At 34.1% G+C, this 13,049-nt stretch overlaps 1 protein-coding gene across 2 annotated transcripts in view; it reads right to left on the bottom strand.

Annotated features, from left to right (window-relative positions):
• Positions 1–418: 418 nt before the first annotated feature.
• Positions 419–13,049, bottom strand: part of MAGT1 (magnesium transporter 1) — a 44,877-nt gene continuing 32,246 nt past the window's right edge. For both annotated transcript variants that reach the window (XM_057718586.1, XM_057718587.1), the window contains exons 8-10: positions 6,368–6,442; positions 3,729–3,819; positions 419–2,454 (exon numbers count right to left, since the gene is read on the bottom strand). In XM_057718586.1, coding sequence (XP_057574569.1) covers positions 2,439–2,454; positions 3,729–3,819; positions 6,368–6,442 — 182 coding nt within the window. In that variant the 3' untranslated portion in view covers positions 419–2,438. The remainder of the gene's footprint in view (positions 2,455–3,728; positions 3,820–6,367; positions 6,443–13,049) is intronic.

Genomic DNA, 13,049 nt, shown 5'->3' with positions numbered 1-13,049 from the left:
GATCTCTTTACTTCCTGTCCAGTGTTTCTACTCCATGTTTGCAAATATACCTCTGCCCAGTCTTATGTAACTTGATAAACTGTCTGGGTAACTGTTTCAAATTAATTAGTACCAAAAAGTCACAGCATTCACTGACAAGGACAAAATGTAATGAACCATTGAAAACACTCACTCATTTACATATCTTGGCTGCTTTGACTAATCTAATGGTTGACAACATTAATGAAGGATAATGTATGAAATCCTGGAAGAATATATCTCAATCCAGAAATACCTAAGTAAACTGGCCTATCAAATTTACTGTCATTAGGACAATAAGAAATTTAATTATAATTTCAAAATGGAATGTCCTAATATTACAATTCCAGTTTAGTGTTTTAAATTTACCGCTACTTAGATGTTAACCAAAAACTCAGAATTCAGATTATAAAAGTTTATTGATATGATCAAAAAGCAAACAGCCAGATATTTGGTTATCTTTGCCACTACAATGTGTCATTTTAAATAGTATTTTTAAATGCATAACAAATAATATTTAAACCATTACTAGAAAAGTTAATTAAGAGTCTACTTAAGGCACTTCAGATGAAAGCTAATTTCAACATTTCCACACAAGTAACACTATTCTAAGTGTAGTAAATCTGCTTTCTACAGATTTTAGCCAGAATGCAACTTCTCTCCTTAAAGAAGAAAAATGTGCTTTTCAAATACAAAAAACTCTCATTCTTTCAATGCTCGTGGCAAATTATCTGGAGCTATACAGATTACATGGCAGTAATATTCCCCTGGTTAGTATGTACAAATCAGGGCATAATCATACAAGTCTCATAAGAATCACAGCATAAACTTACTTGGCCTGAGACAAGTAGAAGAACAGCAGATAAGGAATCCAGAATCATACAATTTACAGTGGAGTAACAAAAACAGGCTCCACTAGAGAGTAAATATCCCCTCACCCACCAAATCTATTAACAAAAACAAAAATAAAAAACCCACATAAAACATTTCTTCTTAGGCAATTATATCCATCTCTTTCTTCAAACCTCTATTACATAAGACTTCCATACCACATGGGAGAGTTACCAGATGGTAAATAATAGCAGGCAGTCACAGTAGTATTTTAATGCAATACTTCTAAGGTTTCTTAAAATTTTGTTTCATTATCCCAAATCTCATATGTCCATAATAGTGGCATTTCTGGATACTCTTTATAGCTATGGGGGAGGCTGTAGTTAGATCTAATGATAACCATCAACTTTTATTCTTCACAGAAATTTGGTTAGCACATATGGTTATTTTCACTGACAGAAAAAAAGATAAAACTCAAACGAAACTTCTTCAAATGATTACTTTCTTCACTTAAAGTGAGAAAATGGAGGCTAAAATTATAGCAAAAAACAGAACAGCTTTCAAGAAACATTTACTTTCTACTCACAGGCAACAACTTAATATTTCAGTATTTTATTTTCCCAATCTAAGGGAGCCCTTCTCCTAAACACAAGGGTTAATGGAATATGTTGCAACTGTAACACAGAAATCAACTTAACCAGATGAACCTATCTTTTTCTCTTAGGTACAAATGAAATACGTGATGATTTCTAATTTGTAGAAACATTTTAGACCATTTCAAATTTACACTGATTTTAGCACTAAGCTACATTTTTATTAGAGAGAGGCCCACCTTAAATAAAAGAAGACTAGGGAGACAGAATGAGCCTTAAATCTTTCCAAATACAGGTAATTAACACCACACTCATACAGAAATCATAATCCTGTATTTAGAGATACTTCTTAATGTCTACAGCTACCAAGAAGCCTAGTTTGCACTATATTTCAGGAGGAAAGATGGAGGAGGACTGGCTAGTTGTTTTTTTTCTAAAGTCTAAACGTGTATTCTGAAGAATGGTGCTCCATTTTCAGAAGACACATAGCACATATGATTTCTCTGCCGAAAAGGAAAGATGTGCAAAGTATACACATCCAAGCAAAGATGGAAAGTCAAGAATGGATTCCTGACGCTATTATCAGTAATAAGCATACGCAGCAACACCTGGTCAGAACTCACCCCCACCCCCTTTGGATAAGATAATAAAAAATCAGATGGCCAAAAGTTAACTGAAGCAGTTTTGAACCTTGTTCTAACTAAAATGAAGTAGTAGTTTTTAAATTTTTATAAAATATTTAATTCCACTAAATTAAATGTTTCACAAAGTTTACTGGGAAGGGAAGGTTAAGAGGTGAATCGTATCCAAATACTTCATGATTTTGACGAAAATTGCTTGTTAAGGCACTATATATCTTCTTTGGTTAAAAGATTATTTTCATCACTTGAAAAAAAGAGGTAATACGAAATACACAAATTGCATTCTTCTTTTCACACACGTTTTTCATTTTTCAATTTCCATTACTCCAGTGTCTACATATCTGTGGAATCCTTTTTAACTCATCAGAAAGCTGAAACAAAAATGTATACCAACCTATTAGTCTCTGAAAGAAAAGTAGTCCTTAATTCTAATAAATATCTTTATTTTTTCAGATCCAAGAACATTTGGGTACATGTATAATAAACTTTGAGTATCAATAACAAAAAGTGAGAAACACTGAGATATTGAGATAGTCTTAGGAGAAAAGGAAATAGAAATAGCCTAGACTTAAAATATATCCTGAAGAGAGACACCAATTAATAATTGAATAAACCATAGTGATCAAATAAGTAACAGAAGTTCCAGCAAGATTACCCTTGTATCCCAGTTAGTATTCTATGGGGATAAATTATTTTAAAATTTACATGCACAGAAGAATAAAAGTATAAAGCTGGAGAATTGTAAGTCAAGGATCAAAGATCTAGTAGGTTTTGGTCTTAAAATTAAATGAGTTCACAAAAAATACAAAAGAAGATTAATTTAAGTTGTTCACTGATCAAAATGCATTTAGGAATGTCACAATATAATGAACTGACCAGGAAGCTATTCAAAATTATGTACTAAAAACTCGTGTTAAAAATACGAAGAATGAATTTGTGTCTCAAAAATATCACTTGATATACTTTACCTTTAGTGTTTATAGTCCTTTATACAATAGGACAGTGTTGTATTAAAAGACCAGAAATTATAGTAAATGGCACTCAAATTATAAAACTAACTCATAACATTTCCTGTTGTGTACAGGTACATTTATTTTGGCTATTAACAAAATAAAATCAAGAACTTATAAACAGAAGAATAATTTCTTCCCTGAGCCCTAGAGATCTCTATGAACATTTCAAGCCAATTAGGCCTTCTTAAACACTCTTTCCTATTATACACTCTACAAACTGGATTCTAATCAAATGTTTTGTTTGTGCCATCTAAAGAGCCTGAAAAGTAGAGTGAGAGTTTTAAAAAATATTAGAAAAATAATTTTGTCCTCAAAAACATGTAAAGTATGCAGATAAGGAACTGTGTGAGGAGGTAGGGTATGAAATGTTCTAATCATTATGTGTTTGATAGATTTCCACGTTAAATTAAGTGATGTCAGAATAACCCTGAATGATGTTCCCGAGAAATCACATACTATTGTTCATTGTATCATAATTATTTTAATTTCTACATACAACATACCTAAATTAAAGCCTATCTCTTTGCTTTAGAAGCTAGAGTAATTTGGAGGTAAAGTCAAAAAATTATAAAGCAACATCAACTCTAATCGTAAGTACAGGTATTCACTATACAAATGAAAAACAATCATACCTATATGGATATCCATGATATTTAGATCTGAAAATAGAGAGCATCCAACTGAAGAATAATACAACGAGTCCAATACCAGCCACACACATTACTGCAGAAAGATAAAAGGAGAGCAAAATCAGCATGTTAAGCATAATAAAGAGCAAGAGCATATATTTTAGGCTATGCTTCCAAGACTAAAAAGCAAGGGCTATAATCTACTAGTAAATCTAAACTTTACAATAAAGTTCATCCCCATTCTTATATCTTCAGGAGTCTGCCTTCTCCTTTAATTTGCTCCTTTACAATATGATAGAATAGTTCCATTTACATACTTGTCCAATTTAATTGTATGAAATAAGGAACTTCATTAAAGCCATTACAGTCAAGAATTTAGTGTTAGAAACACTGTTTTATGACTGACAAGAAAATAACTCACTCACTTATTAAACTTCTTTGAATCCTTAGTATGGCCTTATTTATTATTGATAAATATTGATTTAAAGAAATCTGGCAATATTGTTACAGCCTTAGTTGAAACTACTTTATTCATGCATAGGTACCTACACTGCTTGTATGAGGAACTTTTTCAACATGGATTCCATATTTGAATGATGGAAAAAAAAAACCCGATTTCTAGCTCTAAATTCATAGCTCTCTCCATTAATCCCACATTCTCTGGTTTAGCACAGCAGTTACCAACCTTAACTCTAGATGCTGACCCTACAATGCTCAAGCACGATTCCCGTAACATGAGGCTCTTTGAGTCCCTGGACTAAAACTGGCTAAGAAGCACAGAGGTAGGGGTGTCGGAAAGCATGTGTGTTACAGCAATGAAAGCTCCAGGGAAAAATATTTATTGCCCAATACTAAAAACAACTTTCAGTTTTGTTATAGAGAATAATTCTTTTAACTTTTAAAATTTTCATACAATATGACTAGAATGATTAGGGGCCAAAATGTAAATATTAAACATATTTTTTTCTGAGTATTAACACATGCTCTTTGGAGAAGTCTTTTTTTTCTAATCCAATGCGCACACTCATGTATGTATGCAGTTTCACTCTGTATATATATATTTGTATTCTACTTTTTTCACATATCTAAAAGTGCTTAGGGTAGTTCTTGGTACATAGTAAGTGCTAAAGAAATATTTATTATTACTATTTGTGATTATTTTATTAGGTTAGAATCTTAGAAGTAGATTAAATTGTGACTATTTTAGTATATGGCACCAAAATGTTTTACAATTTAAATTCATGCCAGCAGTGTAGTACTCAGATGGCCTTTCCTCAATAATGAAAACCGAAATAGGCAATTTTTCAAAAGCCAGGAATGAGAGGATGTATACTGACTATATAATTGCTATATCAGTTCTATTTTTCTAATACGTAAAAATTCATTTCGATTCAGAAAAATAAATGTCTCCAAAATTTAAAATCCAATGTCATGACCTTTTTTTCTAGAAGAAAAAGTAAATAGATTTATTAACCAAGGTTAATTTTGATGACATTTAACTCTTTAACGATAAAAGGAAAACCCTTAGACTGATTTCATGTTAAGTAAATTAAATTACATTGTTAGCATTTCCTTGTAACAAATATCAGTGTATGAATATTCTAATATACAAAAAGTCCATGCAAACCAATAGAAAAAGGAGTAAGACTCTAATACATAAATGGCAAAAGACAAAAAGAAATTTTACACAAGGGAAAACACAAACAGCTAAAAAACATCTAAGAAAATATTCAACTACACTAATAACCAAAGAAGTACAAAATAATATAATATTTCCCCTTTATCTGACTAGCAAATACACACACACTTTCATTTATTTATTATCCATTTCCTTCTTTATTTATTTACTGGCTGCACCAAACCACATGTGGGATCTTAATTCCCCCACCAGGGATTGAACTCATGCCCCCTACAGTGGAAGTGTGGAGCCATAACAACTGGACCACCAGGGATGTCCCTACATACACATTTTTAATGAGGTTATCTAATGTTGATAAAGTTACAGTGAAACAAGCATTCTGAAATACCACTGGTAGGAATCTAAACTATTAAAACATTTGGGGAAAGAATTTGGCATCATCATCTTAAAATATCAAGATAACTGAAAATACTCATACACAGGACCACACACTCCTATACTTTAAGGAAATAATATGAAATGAGGATAAAGTTTAATACAGTCACTAAATAAGTATTATAATGAAAGGTATGAAAAAACTAAACATTTAACAAAATCAGAATGGTTAATTTTTAACAAAATCAGAATGTAATGTAAATTACAGTATAGACTATAAATTAAAAATTATATATGGGAAAGTATTAGTGAAATACTTTAATTCCAGTTACAAAAGGGGTGGTATGAGATTCAAAATATTATACCTAAGGTTGAAAAGATGTTTTTACAAATGGAAGGAACTTATATTACAACATTAAAATTATTAGTTTTTCAATGGTGGAATCACAGGGTAACTCCCCCCTCAAATGTTTCACTCTCCTATTTTCCCCCACATTTTCTACAATGAGCACATATTACTTTTATAATAGTAAAGAAGTAAAATAATATAACTAAGAGGGGAAGTGTATAAGAGGACATTCTTTTTTCTGTGTTAAAGGCAGAAATGCTACATTTTGGCATGACTTACTCTTTCGCTTTCCAATATCCATGTCAGATGTAGCAGCTTCACATAAAAGCACCATCCCTAAGGTAACCCCACCATCTTAGAAAAATTGTTTAAGGAGAAATTCACACAGACAAAAATGACAGACAACTTTAATATTCCTAGAACAATATAGAATGAATAAATATATAAACCTTCAACTTTCAATTAAAGAAATTGTAACTAAGTAATCTGGTGTCTATATAGTATGACAATTATTTACTATGAAGATATAAAAGTTACTAAAGTTAGAAAATTATATATACATTATATATATAATTTTATATATATATATACATTACTATATATAAATTTACACATTATACATTACTATTACATTATTAATAAGAAAAAATAAATTGTACACTTTAAACATATGCAGTTTATTGTATGTCAATAGTACCTCAATAAAAGACAGACTGGCTCAATGGATACAAAAACAAGACCCTTATATATGCTGTCTACAACAAACCCACTTCAGACCTAGGGATACATGCAGGCAGAAAGTAAGGGGATGAAAAAAGATATTTCATGCAAATGGAAGTCAAAAGAAAGCTGGAGTAGCAATACTCATGTCAGACAAATTAGACTTTAAAGTAAAGATGATTACAAGAGACAAGGAAGGACACTACATAATGATCAAGGGATCAATCCAAGAAGAAGATAGAACAATTGTAAATATCTATGCACCCAACATAGGAGCACCTCAATACATAAGGCAAATGCTAACAGCCATAAAATGGGAAATCGAGAGTAATACAATAATAGTAGGAGACTTTAACACCCCACTTATACCAATGCACAGATTATCCAAAGAGAAAATAAATAAGGAAACACAGGCTTTAAAGGACACATTAGACTACCTTGACTTAATTGATATTTATAAGACATTCCATCCAAAAGTGACAGAATACACTTTCTTCTCAAGTGCACGTGAAACATTCTCCAGGACAGATCACAGCTTGGGTCACAAATCAAGCCTTGGTAAATTCAAAAAAATTGAAATCATATCAAGCACTTTCTCCGACCACAACGCCATGAGAATAGATACCAATTACAGGGAAAAAACTGTAAAAACTACAAATACATGGAGGCTAAACAATACGCTATTAAACAACCAAGAAATCACTGAAGAAATCAAAGAGGAAATCAAAAAATACCTAGAAACAAATGACAATGAAAACACGACTCAAAACCTATGGGATGCAGCAAAAGCAGTTCTAAGAGGGAAGTTTAAGCAATACAATCCTACCTTAAGAAACAAGAAAAATCTCGAATAAACAACTTCACCTTACACCTAAAACAATTAGAGAAAGAAGAACAAAAAAACCCCAATGTGAGCAGAAGGAAAGAAATCATAAAAGATCAGATGAGAAATAAACGAAAAAGAAATGAAGGAAAAAATAGCAAAGATCGATAAAACTAAAAGCTGGTTCTTTGTGAAGATAAACAAAATGATAAACCATGAGCCAGACTCATCAGGAAAAAAAGGGAGAAGATGCAAATCAACAGAATTAGAAATGAAAAAGGAGAAGTAACAACTGACACCACAGAAGCACAAAAGATCATGAGAGACTGTTATAAGCAACTCTATGCCAATAAATTGGATAACCTGGAAGAAATGGATACATTCTTAGAAAAGTACAATCTTCCAAGACTGAGCCAGGAAGAAATAGAAAATATGAACAGACCAATCACAAGCACTGAAATTGAAACTGATTAAAAATCTCCCAACAAACAAAAGCCCAGGGCCAGATGACTTCACAGGCGAATTCTAACAAACATTTAGAGAAGAGCTAACACCTATCCTTTTCAAATTCTTCCAAAATAGAGCAGAAGGAGGATCACTCCCAAACTCATTCTATGAGGCCACCATCACCCTGATACCAAAACCAAAGAGGTCACACAAAAAAAGAAAATTAGAGACCAATATCACTGATGAATATAGATGCAAAAATCCTCAACATAATACTAGCAAACAGAATCTAACAGCACATTAAAAAAATCATACACCATAATCAAGTGGGGTTTATCCCTGGAACGCAAGGATTCTTCAACATACGCTAATCAATCAATGGGATACATCATAGTAACAAATTGAAGGATAAAAACCATATGATCATCTCAATAGACACAGAAAAAGCTTTTGACAAAATTCAACATCCATTTAAGATAAAAACTCTCCAAAAGGTGGGCATAGAAGGAAATTACCTCAACATAATAAAAGCCATATATGAAAAACCAACAGCAAACATCATTCTCAATGGTGAAAAACTGAAAGCATTCCCTCTAATAACAGGAACAAGACAAGGCTGCCCACTCTCACCACAATTATTCAACATAGTTTTGGAAGTTTAAGCCATAGCAATCAGAGAAGAAAACAAAACAAAAGGAATCCAAATTGGAAAAATAAGTAAAATTGTCACTGTCTGCAGATGACATGATATTATACACAGAAAACCCTAAAGATGCTACCAGAAAACTGCTAGCACTAATCAATGAATTTAGTAAAGTTGCAGGATACAAAATTAATGCACAGAAATCTCTTGCATTCCCATACACTAACTATGAAAAAGCAGAAAGAGAAATTAAGGAAACACTCCCAGTTACCACTGCAACAAAAAGAATAAAATACCTAGGAATAAACCTGCCTAAGGAGGCAAAAGATCTGTATGCAGAAAACTATAAGACACTGATGAAAGTGATCAAAGATGATACAAACAGATGGAGGGACATACCATGTTCTTGGATTGGAAGAATCAACATTGTGAAAATGACTATACTACCCAAAGCAATTTACAGATTCAATGCAATCCCTATCAAATTACCATTGACATTTTTCATAGAACTAGAACAAGAAATTTTACAATTTGTATGGAAGTACAAAAGACCCTTAATAGCCAAAGCAATCTTCAGAAGGAAAGATGGAGCTGGAGGAATCAGGCTCCCTGACTTCAAACTACACTACAAGGCTACAGTGATCAAGACTGTATGGTACTGGCACAAAAACAGAAATATAGATCAATGGAACACAATAGAGAACCCAGAGATAAATCCACGCACATATGGGCACCTTATCTTTGACAAAGGAGGCAAGAAAATCCAATGGAAAAAAGACAGCCTCTTCAATAAGTGATGCTGGGAAAATTGGACAGCTACATATAAAAGAATGAAGTTAGAATTTAGAACACCTGCTAACACCATACACACAAATAAACTCAAAATGGATTAAAGACCTAAATGTAAGGCCAGACACTATAAAACTCTTAGAGGAAAACATAGGCAGAACCCTCTATGACATACATCAAAGCAAGATCCTTTTTGACCCACCTCCTAGAATAATGGAAATAAAATCAAGAATAAACAAATGGGACCAAATGAAACTTAAAAGCTTTTGCACAGCAAAAGAAACCATAAACAAGACAAGAAGACACACTCAGAATGGGAGAAAATATTTGCCAACAAAGCAACTGACAAAGGATTAATCTCCAAGATATACAAGTAGCTCATGCAGCTTAATAGCAAAAAAGCAAATAACCCAATCCACAAATGGGCAGAAGACCTAAATAGACATTTCTCCAAAGACATACAGATGGCCAACAAACACATGAAAAGATGCTCAACATCATTAATCATTAGAGAAATGCAAGTCAAGGCCTCAGTATCACCTCACACCCATCAGAATGGCCATCATCAAAACATCCAGACACAATAAACGCTGTAGAGGGTGTGGAGAAAAGGGAACCCTCCTGCACTTTTGGTGGGACTGTAAATTGGTACAGCCCCTATGGAAAACTGTGTGGAGGTCCCTTAAAAAACTAAAAATAGAACTACCATATGACCCAGCAATCCCACTCATGCACATATACCCTGAGAAATCCATAATCCAAAAAGAAACATGTACCACAATGTTCATTGCAGCACTATTTACAGTAGCCAGGACATGGAAGCAACCTAAATGCCCATCAAGAGATGAATGGAGGACTTCCTAGGTGGCGCAGTGGTTAAGAATCCGCCTGGCAATGCAGGGGACATGGGTTCAAGCCCTGCTCTGGGAAGATTCCACATGCCACAGAGCAACTAAGCCCGTGCATCACAACTATTGAGCCTGTGCTCTAGAGCCTGTGAGCCACAACTACTGAGCCCATGTGCCTCAACTATTGAAGCCCATGTGCCTAGAGCCTGTGCTCCGCAACAAGAGAAACCACCCACTACAATGAGGAGCCTGCGCACCACAATGAAGAGTAGCCTCTGCTCCCATCAACTAGAGAAAGCCCGTGTGCAGCAATGAAGACCCAATGCAGCCAATAAATTAAATAAATAAATGTATAAAAAAAAAAGAGATGAATGGATAAAGAAGATGTGGCACATATATTCAATGGAATATTACTCAGCCATAAAAAGGAATGAAATTGAGATATTTGTAGTGAGGTGGATGGACCTAGAGTCTGTCATACAGAGTGAAGTAAGCCAGAAAGAGAAAAACAAATACCGTATGCTATCTCATATATATGGAATCTAAAAAAATGGTACTGATGAACCCAGTGACAGGGCAAGAATAAAGATGCAGATGTAGAGAATGGACTAGAGGACATGACTGTGGGGCTGAAGGGGAAGCTGGTATGAAGTGAGAGTAGCACTGACATATATACACTACCAAATGTAAAATAGATAGCTAGTGGGAAGCTGCTGCATAAAACAGGGAGATCAACTCGAGGATGGGTGAGGACTTAGATGGGTGGGATAGGGAGAGTGACAGGGAGTCGCAGGAGGGAGGGGATATGGGGATATTATGTATAAATACAGCTGACTCACTTTGTTGCACAGCAAAAACTGGCACAACCGTGTAAAGCAATTTTATTCCAATAAAGAGCTTAAAAAAAAAAGAAAATTACTTCGTTTGCACAAGTTAAAACTGATATTTAAAACCTGTCCCACTATAATTTATAGATGAAATATGAGTTTTCCTCTAAAACTGTGCTTTGAAATACACTTCTGGAACATTCTTCCAACTATTGCGCCAATCTCATACACATTTAAAAATATTAAATGTCTATTTTGAATATTTCAACCTCCTTGAAAAACAGACCACACTTGAAATGTATACCATTTAGAGAGAATAGCAACTAAAGTTTTATTTGAAAAATAACTTACCAAATATTTTTCAGAATTTCAACAGTTAACCTTTCAAGCACAAATTACTAAACTAAATTGTCCTATTCTAATAAAGAAAGAAAATTCTGTGAGCCACGACCTCACTTTTATTCAGCTTAATATAGAAGCTATATGAATACAAAATAGACCTACTCTTGCAAATAGGTAATACATGGCATGGTTGAACAGTAAAAGAAGAAAAATCAAATTCTGAAACAAACAGAATTTGTTCTAGTAGAAGAGAGAGATTCACCCTGCAGTTTGGTGAATACAAACAGCAGTTTAAAATGCTCATATTCATTATGCATATACACACGCACATTGTATGCTACCTCATGTGTGCATAATTAAGCAGAAAGGGACATAAACTCGTTCATGTTTTTTTTTTTTTTGCTTAGCCAAGTTGTCTTCTCCAGTGACTATTTTTTTTCTTACTGGGGTTCTTTATTTTTTTTAATTTACGTATTTATTTATTTTTATTTATTGGCTGCATTGGGTCTTCATTGCTGCGTGCGGGCTTTCTGTAGTTGAGGAGAGTGGGGGCCACTCTTTGTTGCAGTGTGCAGGCTTCTCATTGTGGTGGCTTCTCTTGTTGTGGAGCATGGGCTCTAGGTGCATGGGCTTCAGTAGTTGCAGAACATGGGCTCATTATTTGTGGTTCGCAGGCTCTAGAGCACAGGCTCAGTAGTTGCGGTGCACGGGCTTAGTTGCTCTGTGGCATGTGGGATCTTCCCGGACCAGAGCTCAAACCCGTGTCCCCTGCATTGGCAGGTGGATTCTTAACCACTGTGCTACCAGTGAAGGCCCTGGGATTCTTTATATGCAGGTATGCATAAAGATTGATCATTTCCATAGGCTTTGGCTATAGGTACTCTGATTAATGGTTGAGACCTTTGTTTTTGGAATGGTTTGTTTCTGTATCATGGTCTATGAGCTTTCCTTCTTATAGTATACCACCAAGGTCTTTGTGTGCTGTTGTTCTCAGCTATCAAGAGCAATGATGAACTTCCATATGTATTGTTTCATTTCATTTATAGACTCTTTAAACTTTTACTAACACTGCCTATTATAGGCTAGGCACTATTAGTTGGACTTACAAAGTTAGAGGAAATATAGACCATTCCTTGGACAAGTTTACACTCTAGTGGGAGATAGAAACAATAAATAATAAATAATTACATAATCATGATGACATGTTACCCCGAGAGAAATGAAAGAAAATAGAGAAGGTGGTATTCAATACATACAGAAACTAGGTTATTAAATGAGGTAGTAGGTTTGGGGTTCAAGATGGCAGAGTAGGGGGATGTGGAGCTCACCTCCCCTCACAAACATATCAAAAATACATCTACATGTGGAATAATTCTCAAGGAAACCTAACTGGACACTGGCAGAGGAAATTCTATACAACCAAAACTGCAAGAAAGATCTCCATGTAACCATGTAGGACAGGAAACAAAAGGCACTGGGTCAGGACCTATGCCCCTTGGACGGATCTTTAAGGAAGAGAAGT

Source organism: Hippopotamus amphibius, chromosome X (assembly GCF_030028045.1).
Source record: "Hippopotamus amphibius kiboko isolate mHipAmp2 chromosome X, mHipAmp2.hap2, whole genome shotgun sequence".
Lineage (NCBI taxonomy): Eukaryota > Metazoa > Chordata > Mammalia > Artiodactyla > Hippopotamidae > Hippopotamus > Hippopotamus amphibius.
This window is presented reverse-complemented; position numbering and strand designations above follow the sequence as displayed.